The sequence below is a fragment of the Polistes fuscatus genome, unplaced genomic scaffold (genome assembly GCF_010416935.1).
Source record: "Polistes fuscatus isolate 324 unplaced genomic scaffold, CU_Pfus_HIC Scaffold2, whole genome shotgun sequence".
Classification (NCBI taxonomy): Eukaryota; Metazoa; Arthropoda; class Insecta; order Hymenoptera; family Vespidae; genus Polistes; species Polistes fuscatus.
Window position 1 is genome coordinate 14,719,147 of NW_025113096.1, and position 20,727 is coordinate 14,739,873.

Here is a 20,727-nt window from a genome sequence, read left to right on the forward strand (position 1 = left end):
TTACGCTCCAATCATCCATCTCTTTCGAAATTTTACTTTCGCCCACCCCCCAGCCTCTCCACCTTTTCCCTTTCCCTGTCATCCTTTTTTTTCATCAATTTTATTCACTTTTTTATACTTTTGTTGTATTTTCTTCTCCTTTTTTTTTATCCCTTCCTTAATTTGACTGTTTTTCTCCTTAATTTTTTCTAAATTTACTCTTTTCCATTTCTCCTTTTATTTTTTCGTTCCTCCTTTTTTATTTTTGGTGAATTTTATTATTTTCTTTCTGAATTATATTAGTTTTCTTTTTCCTTCGTTCAAATTTGTCTTCCCTAATGTCCAATCATTCTCTTACTTTGAATAAAATTTTACTGCAAATCTCTGTCTCTCTATATTTTTCAATATTATTTTCCTTCTCTCTCTTTTACTCTCTTTCTTTCTTACTCTTTCTTTTTACGTTTTCTCGATCTTTTAATATTTCCTTAATTATTTTTATTCTTCTTCTTTTCTTTTTTTTGTATCTTATTTTTAATTGATTTTCTCAGCGACATAAGTAAATGAAATTTTTGTTTCTTTCTGTTATATATTGGCTGTCTCTTTTGTTTCATTATTCGTTTACTCACCTTAACCCCTTCTTAGCCCTTTTCTCCCGAAACTACCACGCAAGCAATCTGTTTCACGTTTACGAAACTACCGGTGATTCTTCCTCATACTCGTTTACCTTCTTTTTTTTTTTATTAAATTATAATTATGAGTAAAGGACTGCTTTCCCGTAACTCGTAGTTTTCTTACTTTTAAATACGAAAAAGGGTCTGATTAATTTTTCTTTTTTTTTGGGGAGGGGAAATAAAAAATGTTCGTTTCATTTGCTTTGATTCTTAATTATACGCGGTAAGATGCAGTCGAATATAAATGTATAAATATTTTTTTAATTTTTACAACTAGTAAATTGCATCGAAGATATGTAAAAATGTATTTAACTTTTACCACGATGAAAATTGCATTTTCTTATTTTCAACAAATTTTTTATTCTGATTTTTCTTTCACACGACTGAAAGAGAGAGAGTAATGAACGTAAATTTAATAGAAATATTTTCTCTCTCGGAAAGTTTTTTAAATAATCTATATTTCAGTTATAGAGTAGAGGCGATGTTAAAAACTTATGAATCGTCAATTTTTTGAATAATTTAACAAATATAATTTTATACATTACGAATATTATTGACTTCTAAACGATCATATAATCATGTTTACGAGTTTTTAGTATTTTATGTATTTTAATTAAAAGTAAAAACGTAATCTGTCGATCAAAAAATAACTATCTTAAACTTTATCTTAAATTTCTTATCGGATATTAAATATCTTAGAACTGTTTGAAAAAAATCGTGTGAAAATATTAAAAAAAATTGATTTTGACGATGATTGGTAGAAAAATTCGAATATTAAATTACTCTTATAAAGCTTCATTCGAATTTAAAATTTAAAAGTAAATACGATTTTTTAATAACTAAATAGAATTATATTTATTTATGGATTTTGAATGAAAATAGTTAAATCGATTTACAACGAGTGAACAACAGCTTAAATTTACATATCACAAATAATGATAATTCGATACATTACCATTAAACGGATAACAAACGCATTATGAAATGCAGAAAAGATTAAAAGTCTTCTTATTATAAAATATAAAAGATGATAAATAATAATGCGTAGGAGTGTTAAAATTTAAATAGATGCACCTAAGCACAATTTATGGCGATTATCATTTTGCTTGTATATGGATAAATGATCGTTTTCGTTGATGCTTGGGATTGGTCGATCTGGTTAGAAGATTTTTCTGAAATTTCCATGAGATTTTTATAGTTTAAAAGTGCTCGTAAACGTAAGCTCGTGAACTTGTAGATATCCTTTATTATCCAAAGGTCCTTAGAAACTACGTCGTAAACTTACCTCGAACGATAAAAAATAAAAAAATAAGGAAAAAAAAGGACAATCCTCTCTGATAGTCCTTGTTGGTTCTCTAGTGGTTTTCCTATTTTCTACGTATACCCGTTGCAACGTCGTCCTCGGCATCGTCGTACGTACGCTAATTTACATATATATAAGCAAGTACAAACTGGAAGTAGAAGTGCAATAGTTTCTAATAGTAGATACTAGGTGTATTTCTGATGATTCTAGGGATGTATGTATGCTAAAACTAGAATGTCTGTTAAATGTTAGTATCTATTTTCTAGAGGAATGCAAAGTGATTAATTACAAAGTACAACTTATTGTTTTGATAAATGAGTAAAGTATCTAAGTTATTGGTTACGTTTCTTCATTTTTTTTTTGTTTTTTATTTTTTTTCTTACACGATCTTTGGTAAGAAATAGAGAAAAAAAGGTTTTTTCTTTCATAATTACGCGAAGATATTTAATTATTTGTGTATCGTTCGAAGAAAGGTGCGTTAGATTATATTATTTATTACGTTAAATTAATATCGAGACATTGTTACGGAAACAAATTTTTATACGTAAAGAATCTCTTTCTTTTTAGTACGAATGCAAACATTTAATTTTCTTTTCTAAGTATACATTTATTAGTTAAAATAATAGTAATTAATTGAAACGTGGTCCACCCATTTATTGACTTACTCCCATGTTTAATTAAAACCAGTAAAGTAAATCTGACCGAAACAAAATGTTCTATATAATGATCAACTGTAGTAATTAATAAATTTCTATATTTTGTTTCTTTTATTTTATTTTCGAACGATATGATTAAGATACTTGATTCCCGTTTCCGTATAATTTATTTCATCGAATACGATTTTACTTTTTTTTGTAACGTAAACAACGAGGACTCGTGGCAATTACTGTTATACTTACAATTAATATACATATATACTCTCATACTATGTACATATATATGTACGTGTAATATTAATTTTCACATATAACAAATGAACTATCCTATTTTATTCGTAATTTAACAATTTTTCATTAGCACATTTAAAAATTTTGATAATCATCTTTGGAAAGGTCAATAATATGCAAATGCATATACGTAAATAAATACGTATATAATAAATACATACATTGGTAGTTTTTTGAATACATCTATAAACTCACCATTCTCTTGTTAGATTTCGATGAAAGAAAAGAAGTCAAGCGATTTAACAGTAAAATTTACCTTTGAACGAGGTACGCTGTTTGAGCACGGTTCATTGGTTTTCTCTGATAACATACAATACCATAGATATCAATTCTCTTTGTTCTCTCTCTCTCTTTCTAGATATATATATATCATTTATATCTTTTCTAAAAAAAGATATATATTTTACTTGCAAAACATATAGAAAAATCTTAAGTTAGGAATCGCGAAGAAACATATACTATTTATACAAGAAAAAGAAATAAATAGATAGATCTATAAGATGGAAAAATAAAAAGAAAGAAAGATCAGGGGAAAGAAAAGAGAAAACAATTTTTCTTTAGTACGATAGAGAGGAGAAATTTTTCAATTTTTTCTTTTTGTTTTTATTTTTATTTTTCTTCTTAATCAGAGAACAAATGCATCGTATACGTTTACGCATACCAATTCTTACGTACTCTTATTTATTTTTCGTATGTAAGTATGTAAATTATTATCTGCGTAAGTACACCACCATTCCGATCTAAACTTTAGTATAAAGTTAGAAAGAGTTTTTTAACAGCCCGAGCACTTTCTCGTGAAAGTTTTCTTCGAAGAGCAACAGCGGTCATCCAATTCCGTTAAAAACACAACTTTGCCTTTTTCCTGAGTGATAAGAAAAAGACAGAGAAAAAGCGTGAAGGAGTGGGAGGTGGTTGGGGTGGGTGGGGAAAAAAGAAGAAAATTCAGGTCGAGGTCTGGTACATTCATTTTATAGTATTTTTCAGTCGGTATCTTAATTGAACGCATACACACACACACACACACACTCATATACAACAGAACACGAATTTTTACTCGATAAATGTCTCATTTTTATTTTTCTTATTCTTTTTTGTATTTTTTTCTTTTTTTTCTAAAACGGATTGGATCGTGAGAAAAATGTCGCACAAAAAGTCAAATGGAAAAACGCGTTTTGATGGAACAGGTGTTAAATATTTTTATTTCTTAATTGTATACTCGTGTTCGTTAAAGTGGATTCTAAACAAATTGTAAAAATAAACGTAATTCAAGTATAGTAAAGAGGTAAAGTGAAAAAAGGAAAAAAGTTTCTATGATACTATACGAATTTAACATTAAACATTAAACATTATTAGTTCTATTCCATTATTTCGTTTTTTAATTAGAATTTACACACATCGGTTTAATTTATTTTTATATATATTATATACTTTTGTATACTTGGATATATACAAACTGCAGAACAAATATGAAATAAATCATTTCTTTCCTTTTACAATACAAACACTTCCATATACGTTCCCATGCGATTTCATATGTTTCTACCGATACGTAATTTTTAACTTACGTTAGTTCCTTTAAACGTCGTAAAAATTATACGACGTTTAAAAACACTTGGGGAATAAGTAGATCGAAAAAGTTTCTTACCGATATGTTACAACTATATTTATAATTCAAGTTATTTTTAACGAATACATTCATATTTCATTTGAATCGTATATAGTTTTTATTTTTTTATTTTTAAAAATGAAACGTTTGGTACGTGTCTTTATCGTATAAAAATTATAATACCGAAAAAAAATACTAGTACCTTGTCTTGAGATAACGTTAGAATTGAAGAAAAAAAATGAACGGAGTCGTCGTTAAAACTTTGAAAAAAGAACTCGTATAAAAAGAAATCGAAAAAGTCAACTCTCTTGAGAATGATACGTCTAGAAAAATGGTGGAAATAAAAAGGAAGGGTAGAAGGTGGGTAAGAAAGAGAAGAAATACTTGACCGGAAATTCTTCCCGTTTACTCTTGGACAAAAATTTTTTTCTATAGGAAAAAGGTTATTTACTATCTCATCTTTCGAATTTGAAATTCGTTTGGTTACTTTCCCCCTCCTCCCACGTCCTTTCCTTTCAACGACGAATAAGATGAATCAAAAAAAGAAAAAAAATAACTCATCTCGATTTATTATCGTTATTTGTATTCATCGTGTTCGCGAACGTTTCTTCGATTTATTATATTATATAACATATTTTATTAAAAAAATTATTCTTTCTGTTAGAAGAAGTGGATTGGGGTTCACTTTATCGATCCGCGTTAATGAAATTCTAAGAAATGGAGAAATTAACTAACAGATAAAGAGAGAGAGAGAGAAATAGTAAGAAAGAAAGGGAAAGGGAAAGGGAAATAGAAGAGAAGGAAAACTGAAATAACCGGAGAAAATTAACGACACCGAGATTCGTCGTCTTTCACTTGGATATTATAGAATTCTTCTTCGGTTGATTAAATCATTTCCGAGAGATACTTAAAGGATTAATTATTTCATTCAAGTTAAAAGATTAATTATTTATTAACTAATCATTGGTATTTTTTACTATTACTAGTATCAATACGTTTATGTATACTTTATATATTATAATATATATAAAGTTAATACTATTATATTAATATATATAAATTAATTTTGTAATATACTTTACGTTTCTGTACACATTGATATTTCACAATGTGATTTAAAATTTACAAATCGTTTAAAATATTTTTATTTTCATTTGTTTGTATTTCTTTATTGTCATAAGAAAATAAAAAGAAGTAGTTCGAAAGATAAATAAATTATGAATAATTATCTATATGAAATATTATCTATATAAGTTCTTAACAAAGAACAAAAATGACGCGTAATAACACACACACACACACACACACATACACAGATTGTAAATTAATTATATAATTTATTATTCCTACAAAAAAAAAGAGATTCCAATTGTACCAAAAGCGTTCAATTAATATATATATATATATATATGTGTCAACACATACGAAATAGTAAAAAATCGAATATTTAGGTTTATTCTTGCACAATTATATTTCTTACATATACCATATGAATCTTGACAATCTCCAATTTCCGATGGTAACCGAAGATAACCGAAGGTAGCCGAAGGTAGCTGAAGGTAGCTGGAGGTAGCCGAAGGTAGCCGAAGATAGCCGATAGTTTGACCAGAGCAAATATTAGGCTGCGCAATAGGTCAAGTCATAAGTAACTTCCGTTTCTTTATCAGATATTTATTTTGCTCTCATTAAATAAAAAAATTACATTAATTTATTACTTATTCACCACCGTTATCTATAACCTTCTTCCATCTTCCTGGCAGTTTATAAATTTTTTCCTTGTAAAATGTAGCTGGTTTGGACTGGAAAAAGTTTTCGACAGCTTGCGTGATTTGCTCTTCAAAATTGAAAGTTTTTTTATTCAAAAAATTTTGTAGGGACAGAAAAGGTGGTAGTCTATCGGGGCAAGATCCGGGGAGTAAGGAGGATGTGATAAAATAGACCATCCAAGCTCAAGAATTTTTTCTTGAGTCACCTTTGCTGTATGTGGTCGCGCGATCATTTTTATTCCGTTCACTGAGATTGTGAGGTACCCATACTCCTAACTTGCTGACTTTCCCTAATTTCTCTATGTGGCGGATAACGGTTGATTGCGATGTATTCAACCTTTCTACTATATATCTTGTCAATTGACGTGGATTTTGCTCCAATACTGCCTTTAAAAGGTTGCCGTCAAAGTCGGAAGGACGTTCCGCCCTCGGTTCGTCTTTTAAAGTCATATCTCTAAAACTGCCCGATCAGTTATCAATCCTTCACCATACACTCAGCATATTTTTTCGGCTGTCGCCTTAGCACTATTGCCTTGTTTAAATTCTCAAAGCATCACATGACGAATATGTACTTTTTGGCATCCTATAGATGTATATGTTTGTCTCTTTTTAATGTCGTTTCCTTATTTCCGTTTCATCGATTGTGGTTTATTGACTTTCAAGTCAGAACAATTCTAAAGAAGTTTTTACTTCAAAAAAAAAGAAAAAGAAATATTCTTTGTATTCTATTTTTGTCAGTAGAATATTATTAGCAACGTTGAGTACAATGCACGATTGCAATAGTACGGAAATGTTGGAACTCGAGCTACCAGAAGAAACGCAAAGAAAATAGAGGGTGTAACAATACTAGGTCCGAGTGAATAGGGTTGGTAAATAAACGGTGGGCTCATATATTCTCTGCTCGAGCAAACGTATCGCTTTGAGTATAAGACGGACTTTTTTCCACCCCTCTTTCTTTTTTCTTTTTCCACCATCAATTTATACAACGTAGGCGTAAATCAACACTTTAATCTTCGACATAGTTTGCAATCGAATTGCTTGGATTTTTGTTTTTCTCTCTTCGATTCATATAAGATACAAGTGCATGATTGTATTTATTTAACGTTAATGAAAGAAAAAAAGAAAAAACGAAATTCTCGGTAATTAAAGTGATATCCATTAAACGATCACTTTTAATTCGATTATAATTATTTCATTCGAAGTATATTTGTAAATGTAAATTTTTCTATTTCTATTTATATACTTATTTTTACCAATGTATGTATTAAATCCCCGAATAAATAAGTTCGAAAAATGTATGCAATGGTTATTTGTTTGAAATGTGATTTATGTAAAAAAAAGAGAAAAAGGTTTACGAAGATTATTTCGATAGAAAAAATAATAATAATAATAATAAGCGATCCTTGCGATAAATTCTCTTATTAATAAGATTTTCAGCTTATTATTATATCAACGAAATTAAAGTTTTTATCAAACTTTATTCTCATCGAATTTATGAACCATCATCATACCGCCGATATTATTCTATATACTAATAGAATACAGGGTGGACCGCAAATGTTAAGGTGAAAGGCCAAAAAAAATTAATTAATTTATCTAGATTATTCTTTAGATTAATGTTATACAAATCGAAAAAAAAAAAATAAAAAAAAATTACAAACCCAAATAACTTTCGTACAATATGAAGAATAAATTGATTTATATATAAAAAAAAATGTAATACATTTTCAGAATCGATTCCAAAATTATGAAAACATATTGAAACATTTACTACACTCTATAGAATTGTATAGTAAACGTAATCTGATAGCCCTTGCATTGGCCTATAATTTATGTTATGTACGTGACAATCATGCCATTGTTTGACGATTAACACACGATCCGTTCATTCTCACGAAGATATAAGTACAGCTTTTAATACTCACAAACATTAATATAAAGCTTCTCAATATCTATATATCTTTTTATCATATATATATATTTATTACATCTTTCTTTATCTATCTACCTATCTATCTATCTTTCTTTAACATACTCTTATTAAAAATCTTGTCGATATCAGCGTAAATCAATGAGGAAAATGACATGAGGTATTATCTTTTTCCTCCTCGTTTTAATTATCCTTACGTTGACTAACATAAGTAATAAACCTTTCTTGGTCGTAAATCCACTGACAAGAACATCCGTTGCTTCTGACATATTGATTTTATCACTTCGAAAAGTGGTGTCCGGTTATTGCCATGATAAACGATCGATCAGAACATTCGGTTCTTTTTTCTTATTTTTTTTCTTTTCTCTTAATAAGATTTTTCTCTTTTCTTATTTTTAATTCATGTTTGCATTTTTGTTACTTCTACTCGTCCGTCGATGTTTATAACACAGTATGTATTATTTACGAATAAAACGATTATAGTTATATTAATCTTTTTATTAACTTAAAGCAATTAATTCTAATTTTTTTAGAATATTATTTTTATATTCTTATACATAATAAAAACACACACTTGGATAGATGTTTATTATTTAAAATATATATTATTTAAAATATATATTATTAATTATTCTTATTATTTAAAATATAACTTCTTATTATTTAAAATATATATTATTAATTATTATATCGTTATTTATTTTTATTATAGTTTAGTAATAAATGATATGACAATTCTCTCATTTTCGTATAATATAATATCAATTATTTCGAACTTTATATTTTATAAAATTAATCGGTTTTCACAAAAGAAAGGTAGAAATAAATTCTTGTAACAAAACTAAAAAAAATTAGAAAATACGATAAGCTGAGAAGACTGTATATATATACATACATATGTGAAATACTCAAAGAAATATATACACATATGGTATATGTATTGATACCTTGAATGCATTCAGATAGAATATTCATATATTTGTAATATTTGTACATATTCCACTATTACTACAATAAATGTCTTGCGGTATGTATTCTATATTTTCATCGATCTCTTGAGAACGATATGATTCATAATGTATTCCTCGTATCTATCTACGTATCCCATTGTTATTGGATAATACAAATACTCATATATCGTGTGTGTTAAATTTAACAGGTTATTCAATAAATACATATATGTTTACGTTATATATATAATATTTCATAGAAATACACGATATGATAAAACGATATGTTCCTTTGATAGAAAGAGAGATAATAATATAATAATTGTTCGAACCTTTGATTGAATTTTTTTATTAGAATATAACGTTCTCACCTTAAGAGCTAAATAAGTACATGTAATTACAAGGAACTTGATTATTGTAGGATTTGCTCTAGACTCGCTTCATTAAGATCTTTAATAAGGATTAGATAGATATAAGGATTACATTGTCTTTATATATTTCGATTTAACCGAGTTATTATCTTCAAAGACAAAGTTAATTGAATTTATAATTAAACTTATGTGGGCAGAAAGTTTTTTAACTATCAACAATAATTATTTTATTAATTTTTTCTTTCCTTTTCTTGTATGTTTGGGGAGGAGGGGTATACATATATGTTTATAATAAAAGAATTTAATAAAATATACATACGTATATAAAAAGCAAATAAGTATTTATATTATACTTTTAAGTAAAATCATTTTATCATTTATATATTTTACGTGAAAATGTTGAAGTTTCTTTCCGTGAAAGTATTAAAAGGGTCGGAAGGAGAGAACACCATTGTAACGCCATTTCTATGCATATTCGTAGACGTTCAAAAGTGTGTAAACGAAAGTCGATGGCCACCTGTGGAACGAGTACGTCCCTAAGAGAATAAAGTTTTAAAGTTAAGAATTCACTATGGACCTGGTGGTGGATGTTTTAACCGAAGACGATTTTTAAAGTGGATAAAAGAATCCAGGCTTTTCTCGATTAAACTTACGTTACCCTTGGTAACTCTGAATGATTTGACTTATTAAAATTAACCGATAACCGGATGTATAACATATAAATACAGTAATTATAAAAAATAATGATCAAAGTTATATGTATATATATATACATATAATATATATATTTTTTATTATTATAATTCCACATTATATTGTAACGTAAAATGGCTATGTAATACAAAGTTAAATAATAAATTCGAATTTCCTTTTTTCTGCTTTATGGGTCTAAATAATAATTTCATAATTACTGTATAAGAGTGATTTTTTTTAGAATATGTATAAAAAAAAGTTATTACTAACGTAATAAATATTTCAAATTAATCGAAACGATCGAAGGTAATATCACGATTTTAATTGTTTCACGTTAATCAAATTATATTGTGATCTTATACTTAATAATTAACGACTATGTTTATCTTCACCAGTATCTTTTTTATCACCACCACCACCGCTACCACCACCACCCCCTTCGTTGTCGCCACTGTCCATCATCCATTTTTTTCCACTCTCGTGAGCACCCTTTTTCATATGCTTCTGTTCATGATCGTAGTGACTATCCTGACCTTCCTTACTGTCCTTGCCCTTGTTTTCGTCGTAATATTCACCCTTCTCGTATTTCTTCATTTTTCCATGCTTACCATCATCGTCGGCTTCGTTATAGTGACCGGATTTTTCCTTACCACCTTTTTCCGCCTCGTGTTCGCTATAATATTTACCGTCCTTCTCGCTGTCGCCATCTTCGTGAAATTCGTCAAAGAATTCGGTTTTCTTTTCGTACTCGTCCTACCCAAAGAACCCACGTTTAACCCAAAGAAAAAATAAAAATAAAATATATATAACTATTACTCCTTACCTTTTTGTGTACCGAATGTTCACCCTTGGTACTGTGACCCTTTTTGTGTTCGCCTTTTTCATTAAACTTAGCTTCCTTTTTACCCTCTTCGTCTTTATAATAATCTTCATGGTATTTCCCATTTTCCTCGTGTTCCTTTTTCTCGCCGTTCTTCTCGTCGTATTCTTTGCTATGACGAACTTTATCGTGATGTCCTTTCTCTCCTTTGTCGTGTTCGTGCAAACTTTTGTATCCCTGTAAAAATTATTATTATTTAACAATAACGGATCAATTTAATACTTTTTTTTTTATTCATTTCAATCAATTGTCTCACCTTTTCTTCCATTTTCCCATGCTTATCGTAATGATCCTCCTTTTTTTCAACTTCACCACCTTTCGCAAATTTTTTTTCACCACCACCACCACCACCACCACTACCATCTTCATTACTTTTTTCTTCTACTTTATAATTATGGGAACTGTCTTCGTCTTGATCGTAACCTTGGAGATTGTTTTTCTCTTGAGAATTTTCGTCAGAATGATTTTCATCCTCGTCACGTTTAGTTTCATCGTAATTATTATCTTTATCAGTATTTTCAAAATTACTGGTTTCATAATTTTGATCATCTTTATAACGTTTTAAATCTTGCTTATGATTTACATCTTTGTTATCGTCGTAATCGTCGTAATAACCTTGTTCCTTTTCGGATGTTTCAGGAAATTTATACGATTCGGTATAATCGGTATCATTATTGGAATCAGGATGATATGTTTTTAACGTTACCGACTCCGATATTTCGTCGTTTCTACGTTGAGGACGATTAACAAATTGTTCAACATTATCATCGTTGTTAATTGATTTCTTATTTATTATATTTATTCTCGACGATGAAACGTCATCTATATTCGATTCTAAATTATCATAATTTTCTCTCGGTTTAACGGTTGAACTTTCCTTCCTATATTTGTATCCGATTTCCTGTTTAACATCTAAATGATTTATTTTATCACTGTAATTCAACGTAGGATTTACTTTCGAATTATTTTCTATAAGACTTTCTTCAATTTCAATAACGTTTTTCGATGTTACAGGATTGATCGTTGTAGTTAGAACTTGTTCAACAACATTTCCGGCGTGTTTTATCGAAGAGGAAAAAGGTCGAGGTATAACGTTGTAATACTTTTTCAATAGATTAACTTCACCGTTTGACTTAGAATCTAATAATGATTTTTGTCGTTTCAAATCAGGTTGATTATCGATAGCCAATGAATCGTTTTGATAAATAATATTGTTTATTCTTTGAGAAGCAACAGGTTGCACCAATGGATTATCTAACAACGATGATTTATGTTGTTTGTTAATCAATCTATTTGATATCGTATAATTATAAACATTCATAGGTGTAGTTACAAACGTTGGCGTCTGAATGTTCAAACTTTTAACTTTTTTTTTAATCTTTCGTAACTTCGGACGAATATTTATATTATTTTCCACGTTATTTTTCATCTTACTTTCGTCGTTTTTTATTTTACGCGTTGGCACGTAATAAGTTGATTTTGTAACTTGAATAGGACCCAAAATCAAATCATTTTCCGACTTATATAGTTTAGGTAATGCAAGATTTTCAATTATTAATTTTTTACTCGATCCTTCCGTATTCGCAACAATGATACTCGGTTCCGTTTGCGTAAACGGTTGAGACACTTTCTGATAGGAAACCGTAGTAGGATGATATCTATCTTGATAAGAATTTCTACTATTAGATTGAAACCCTCTAGGAACATTGTAATAAGTTTTTACATAAGGTAAGACCGTTGTTTCCGTAACAGTTTTGATTTGTTTATTTGGTATGGCTAGAAAATTCGAAAAGAAAATGTACAATTTACAAATAAAATGCAAAAGTTTTTTTCAATAATTAATATATATATATTAGAAAAATAAATTGAATACCTTGATCATTATTGAAGTAGTCCTGAGATTTACGTTTATCCTTTTTGATGTCTACTTTTTGTGATTCGTATTCACTGAAAGCTAGAACGTGATCGAGATTTTCCAAATCCTTTAGATCGTTCAAGCTAACGATTACCGTTTGAGATTGAGCTAGACTTTGGTCTTGAGTAGAATTAAAATTTGGGAAAACAAGATCGCTAGTACCTTTGATCAAAGACATTATTTGTTCGTTTGCACTGTTGTTAGGATTTTCAATGGCAGCTGCACCGAGAAACTTCGTCTTGTTGTCTTTACTTGAAAGAACAATTTCCTCCAATAGAATATCATCATTACCAACATTTTTCGTATTTATCTGCGAGCTAGTAGCGTTTGATATTCTTGATTGTCCTAACTAGAAAAATATTTTTATTTAAACTACATTTTTTTTTATCTGGATAAATACAACTTATACACACCCACCCACACACGCACACACATGTACACACAAAGTGTACACTCACTAACTAGGATCAAGCAAATAACTATTTTCTCCAACGAAATTACGTGAACTATATTGTCGCGGGAATACTCGCAAATTATTTGAAAGATGATTTGAATATGCCACATTGCCAACGGGCAAAAAATATTTTTTAAAAGTTAGATGATATTTTTGATTGAATGCGGTACCCTCTTATACAAGTTCAAGAAATATTTTGTACATTAGAGACGTCATATTTTATGTTTAGTTTGGATAATGTATATTTGTGATTACTTTTGATTATACTAAATGTTGAATGTTAAAATAGGTATTATATAAAGAAGAAGTTTATATATATATCTTTTATTTAGTATTAATTTTTATACGAGTTAATTTTTAAGGTTTTAACTTGATATTAATTCTTTACGAATTAGTAAATTTGCGAATAGAAAATAACGCGAATAAAATTAAAATAAAAAATTCAGATGCTTTTACGTATATATTATCATTAACAAAATAAAATAATAATTTAATTTTTAATTGAATAAATATATACCAAAATATTTGACCATAAACAAAAGATATTTGTATCTTTTGCAATTATATATAGAATTTTTCTTTCATTTTATACAATATAATAAATTATTTATTAAAATTTAAAAATAAATAAATCATCTTCCATTAATCGAATTATCATTTAGTACAATATAACACTCGAATTTCATTATTTTTAACGAAATCGCGTTGTTTGTTCGGGGAAATAAGGATTTATTTTTGATTAATTAGGGTAAATAATCGATAGTCATATTACCAGATAAAGAAACAATGACAACCAAATGGCCATAGATATTTTATAAGTTCCCATAACTCCACCTTTCGAGTCCACAACTAAGACTGAACTGTTAACCTAAAGTAGCAAGCCAATTATATCAACTGGTTAGGCCAGTTAGAAAACCGTTCAGCGAATGATTCGACAATTTCACAGCGATTTATCGCATCGTAGCTTCGCAAATCGTTGCTTAGATCGTCGAGGATCTTGCGCTACGATCAAAATCATCGATCCTTTTGGCTTCCTCCTTTCTCTTATCGTTACACAACATTTATTTCAAACCGATAAGTAAATCGGAGGAGGAGTGAGGAGGGAAAAGGGGAAAAAAACATTTTCGATTGTCAACGGCAAAATAAAACATTAGAATTTTATATATTTCTTTATTAAATATAATTATATTAATTATTGTGCATTGTTTTTTTAATAATTTGTCATTCGTTCAACGGTTATTCGATACCAAAGATGACTATGATTTATTTATTCTTTTTTCTTATATAATAATTTAATAATCATCATATAATTGATGTTATTGTAATAAATGTAATTTATTATAGAATCGATCAATCAATGTTTTTTCTCCTCTTGGAAAAAATATTTATTATTTTATTTATTTTTTAATTTGATATAATTATTAAATTAAATTAAATTAATTCTTTTGTTAGTCAAATCTAAAAAATTTACTTAAAAAAAAATAAAGGATAAAATTGATTCAAATCGCAGAATAATATTTTATTCGATATATAATATAATATGAGTGTACTATTTTAAAAAAATGATCGATTCTTCTTTCCTCGATTGAGTTTATTCTTCAATTTTATCTCTAAAGGTCTCACTTTTATTACCTTTAAAAGAAGATTCACCTTATTATTCTTTACAAGAACTTCTTCTTCTATTCTTTTGACAAGAGTTGTGAATATATTTCCATATTATTTTATTTTTTCGTCGTTAAAGTTTTCTTATTGATCAAGAACTAACAACGTTTATTTTACAACATAGATAAACATCAATTATAATTTAAGACAAGAATGTAAATAGTAGTTTTATTATTATTTTATACAATGTTAAATAGAAAAAAAAAAGAAACAAAGAGTAATTTTTTATACGATCGATTTGTTTGCATTAATCTTTCGTAATAATATTTATTATTATTATATTGTTATATATAAGAGATTGTTATATAAAATATTTTATAAACTATACAAAAATCCTAATTATACATTCGATTATAAATAATCGATCATATTTTCATATATCATTATTTTATAATTTAACATATATAATATTATTAAACAAATAATAAAATATAAATACATTACGAACTAACGTATAATAGTCAATATGTAAGATTTATAAAATAGATTTATATATTTTTTTGAAAATAATATATTTATTTTATTCAAAAAGAAAAACAACACATCTAGTTATATAATTAGTTTTTTAATCATCGTAGGGTTTCCAATAATCTACAAACTATCATCACAGTCGCCTACTTACATTCGCTTAAAATTATTCTAATGCAAATGGAAGGGAAGCATCTCGAATAGATAACGTCAATATAGATTCTTTTTTCTTTTTTTTTTTTCGATTTAATGGCTCAAGTAGCAGACCGTGGCCAATTTCACGCCAAGATTTTCACTTTTCACGGAGGACAAGCATGAACTTCGCGAAATTCAACTCGGGGTGCGATCGATGTGCTTAACTGATGTCGACTTACTCAACCGATTTCTCGCTCTATCGCATTTTAAAATCAAAAAATCTTTCGTCATTGTGTAAAAATGAAGAAGAAGAAGAAGAAGAAAAAGAAGTGAAAGAAAAAGAATTCATGAAAGATGTTTAACAGATATCACAAATTTAATCGACATTAAATTAACTACGTTGACATATATTTATGTAATTTATCTAAACGGTTTTTTTCTTCTTTTTTTTATATATATAAACAATAATCAAATCGAAACGAATGCAATATTATCGATCAAGAATCAAATAGCAATTTAAAATCGATATCGTAGTTACTTCATTACTGTCGTATTAAATATAAAAATAAAATAAAATTATTATACGACGAAACGAAATTAAATACTTTATTTATTCATACATTTACATGGGTGTATGTTTACGATAATTATTATATATTGTACTTGTAATAATTTAATCGATTCGTAATATGAATATTTTCTAACTGCAATAAATTCGACGTTTGTAATAATGCGATAAAATATAATAAATTTATAACCGATTACTAGCAATTAACGACATAATTTATTTCCGAAACAAATAAATGTCTATGTAAAATAGTATAAAACTAGAAATTCTGGTTATATAATATCGTATCTATTGAATCGTTTCATAAATAAGTATCATTTTATGATAATATAGCATTACATTCTTTGTAGCAACATCATTTAAATTTACGATTCAATTCAATAATCTTTGGTTTTCGTTGAACGAATAAGAAATTATTATCGATTATTTAACGTTTGTTCTTCATCGAATATTTCTTTCCAAAAGATTGTCCACCCTTTTTGCCATATTTCTCGTCAAGATAATGATGATCGTCGTATCCTTCGGCTGACTTTTTGCCCTTTTCGTCGTTACTGTGATATCCCTTCTCGTGTTTCGATTCTTTACCATGTTTGTGCTGAACAAATAAAATTTTATTAAAATAAAAAAAAATATATTAATTTTGATTAGAGTTAGGATAAATAAAAGGATAGAGATAATAATTCGTTATAACAACCTCATCGTAACCGGAATCATGGTGTCCTTTCTTTTCGGTACTTCCTTTTTTACCCTCGTGTTCTTGATGATAGGCACCGTGTTTCTCTTGATCCCCATCTTCGTGATACTCATCGTAAAAATCGTGTTTTTTCTCATATTCATCCTAATCATAAACGAATAAACATATTACATTTAAATCATTGAAAATTCATTTATAACAAAAAAAAAAAAAAGAAAAATAATTTGTAATTTAATTTTCATCATAGTCATAGAATATTTCATAATAATCATAGAATTTTAACGATTGATTTAATTCTAATTAATTAATAATTAATATTTGAATAGTAAAAACTTTGTAATCATCGAATTAAAGTTGAGAAAAATTTCTGAACATACTTTCTTGAAAATATTATGTTCCCCTTTAGTACTGTGTCCCTTTTGATGTTTCCCTTCCTCCTCAAATTTCGCATTCTTCTCTCCTTTTACACCCTGATGATGTTCGCCGTAATGGCCACCCTCTTCGTGCTTTTTTTTATCATGGCCTTCTTTCTCGTCATAACTATCCTCGTGATCCTCTTTGTCATGATGACCCTTCTCTCCCTTCTCATATTCGTGAATCTTTTCGTAACCCTTTTTTTTCGTTTTCCCCCCCATCATTTAACGAACGAACAAAAGTTAATGTAAAACGTTGGCAAAGGTTTAATTATGTAACATATATATATATATTATATATATTTATTATTATCTAATATATTATTTAATATAATATAGATGTGAATTATTTACACAATTTCTTTTGTTATATATCTATACAACAAAAATAAATCTAATTATTTTATATACATTTTATTTAAACGGATCGATTAATTATTTACATTATAAATAATCGATAATATAATAAACGAAACTATTATTTGAATACAAACGTTAAACAATTTAACGAGATGAAGTACGTGGATGAATTAATTGATATTGGGGAAAAAAAAATAGGAAAAATTAAAGAATAGAAAAAAACATAAAGTAGATGCCATACCTCATCGTCTTTTTCTCCCTTTGATTCGTGATGTTCCTCTTCATGTTTCGAACTGCCACCCTTCTCGACGTGTTTTTCACCACCACCACCACCACCCACGTCAGTTTCACCCTCGCCTACTCGAATCAAATGCAAATAAAGCGTCTAGTTATTCGCTGTTAAAGGCGAACGTCTTTTTAAACGGAACAATCGATACCCTTTAATAACTAAACACAATTAAGGTCATCCAAAAGAGACTTCGATATTTCTTTTTTTGTTTATTCCCTTTTCTAACAATCCTACGTCGAATCGAAATCAATTCGTTTATTGCTACTACGAAATACGATGACATTAATAATTATTGTCATTAAGATTTTTGTATGTTTTCATTTGTTTGAAAGTATATATTATATAAATGATATTATTTAATTAATTAAATACAAAAATTTTAAATAACACATTTAATGTGTTAACGATAACATTTTCAAAATTTATTTCGATCTATTTTATATAAGTATTATATAAATAAATTAATTATTTGATGTAAAATTTAAAATGGAAATATTTATTTTCTAAGCAAAATGTTCAATAATAAATTATTATTTGTTAGATACAAAGTATTGAAAATATATTTATCGGCCAATTAAATACTAAACACTATTACATATAAGATAGCAATATTTTCTTTTATAATAATGATTATTTAGATAAAAAATCTCAAAGTTATAAAATAGTATATTAGAAACCAATTGAAAATCATTGTAACTTTTACGTGCCTTTATTACTAGCGGATGTTTCGAGATCGTCAACGTATCTAAATGCGATGGGTCTTCTGTAAACTTTCTTCAAGGTCAACGATGTATCGATCAAGGTAAAGAAAACGCACAGAAAAATAAGTAAAATATTGGACATTTTGTATAAATTACGTTTACAAGGAAAGAAAATCATTAGATTTTCAACTTTAATCTATCGCGTGATGATCTAAACGATCTACTGAAATCTGTTAGCATGATGCCACGGATTTAATATGATCGCGCTTCTCCGATCGTCAATTTTTTTTTGTCAATCTTGTGGTCGAGTTCTATCAGTGTCAACTTTTTCATTAACTACGGACAACGTAGTCTTAACTTTCTTATGAAAAGAAGATCAATACAACTTTTCTCTAATAACTTTCACCATTATCGGCACGGTTGTCTATCAAATTTCAAATCTTTACTTCACTGAGGTCAATTTTTCCATCATTTCGTAGAATTTTTTGTTCTATCAAAATGTATTGACATTGAATTGCTCATAATTTTAAATAAGTGTACTTGAATGTATGTACAATTTATATACAGGATATCCCAACTGAAGGAAGACATTTAAATATATATACATATATATACTTTGTTTCTAAATAATATAAATAATGTACAAAATATATTTAAAATAGTTGGGTAATAATAAAAAAAATACACTTTTATAGGATAAAAAAATACCTACGACTTTGAAAACATTTTTTGTATTATTAAAAAAACATTGGAAATGATTTATATATTCTCTTTCAACTGAGACACCCCGTATACGTAATTTAATATCGACTCGCATAAAAATGTATATTGAATTAAAAAAAAGTAACACGTAAAATCTGTTAAATGGCACTTTGACAACCGCTATATGTATTTTTAATTTCTTTGTTAAAATCAAATAAATTCGCAAAAGAGAAAGTTGTTGACTAAAAATGTTTGGATAATTCTAAGCATGATTAAATCTATGAAGGAAGTGACTCACTCGAAATTGCGATTTTATTTCAATGTAACGGGGGGAAAAAGAAAGAGAAAGAAAAAGAAAAAGAAAAAAAGAAAGGGAGAGAGAAAGAACAAAGAAATGAATCGCGTTAATATGCATGCAGCCTCGTTGACCACAAAGTGGACAATAACTTTCATATTGAACTACGTTAATTCATAATACAAAGAAATTCACAAAATAATACAATAGATAATAAAACAAAACAAAAATAGGCCTCATAGAAAAAGGCGTGAAACTTTAATCATTTTCTTTCTCTGATATAAAATCTATTTACGTTAGATTATTTTAAAAAACAAAAAATATATTTATTTATTACCGAACCTAGTTTGGGATTTTTATTCGATTGACTTTCGTTAATTGTATTCTTTTAAAGTAGTATACTATATTTAACAATTCAAATTTTATGTATACTCTTATACACATGTATGTTCTTATCAAGATTTAACAAAGTTAAATTGACAACTGATGACAATGTATGTGTGTAACGTAATGACAAGTATGGTAATATTTTTTTTTATGTTTAAACTTTGACTATAATCGTTTGAGTATAAGTAGCTATAAAACGACAAATGTTCTATAAATTCAACCCTTTTTTTCAAAGCGTCGTTATACGTATTAACGAGAACATAAAGTTTCTTTTTATTTTTTTTCAATACTAACACAACGAATGACAACGAATTACGTTCGTACCTATCTGTCTGTCATATTTTTGCAAGAACGTATGGAATGCACTCAACACAATCGAAATAATATTTTTCTCCACCGATTAGAACTACGTTTGTGAATGAAAGAGGTTAGGAGAATCGTACGTGAAAATATTTTCATTCTTCTATAGCCAACATTTTTCATTTGATCGCAAAATTTTCTTTTTTTTCTCATCGAACAAACTAATTTAACATTGTTTCACATCCCATTCGTACGTACAGCAATACTTATTCTATTAAAAATAAATAG

General features: G+C 27.8%; 2 protein-coding genes across 2 annotated transcripts; both read right to left on the bottom strand.

The window, feature by feature from the left end:
• Positions 1-10,518: 10,518 nt before the first annotated feature.
• LOC122516570 (GATA zinc finger domain-containing protein 14-like) lies at positions 10,519-14,315 on the bottom strand. Its single transcript, XM_043634482.1, has 5 exons — positions 14,238-14,315; positions 12,970-13,360; positions 11,353-12,872; positions 11,040-11,273; positions 10,519-10,969 (listed from the first exon to the last, which is right to left on the bottom strand). The coding sequence occupies exons 1-5, from the start codon at positions 14,289-14,291 to the stop codon at positions 10,586-10,588; spliced, it is 2,583 nt and encodes an 860-aa protein (XP_043490417.1). The 5' UTR covers positions 14,292-14,315; the 3' UTR covers positions 10,519-10,585.
• A 2,410-nt stretch (positions 14,316-16,725) lies between these two features.
• On the bottom strand, positions 16,726-18,897 carry LOC122516093 (repetin-like). Its single transcript, XM_043633656.1, has 5 exons — positions 18,764-18,897; positions 18,007-18,097; positions 17,370-17,603; positions 16,993-17,136; positions 16,726-16,893 (listed from the first exon to the last, which is right to left on the bottom strand). The coding sequence occupies exons 1-5, from the start codon at positions 18,895-18,897 to the stop codon at positions 16,726-16,728; spliced, it is 771 nt and encodes a 256-aa protein (XP_043489591.1).
• Positions 18,898-20,727: the final 1,830 nt, after the last annotated feature.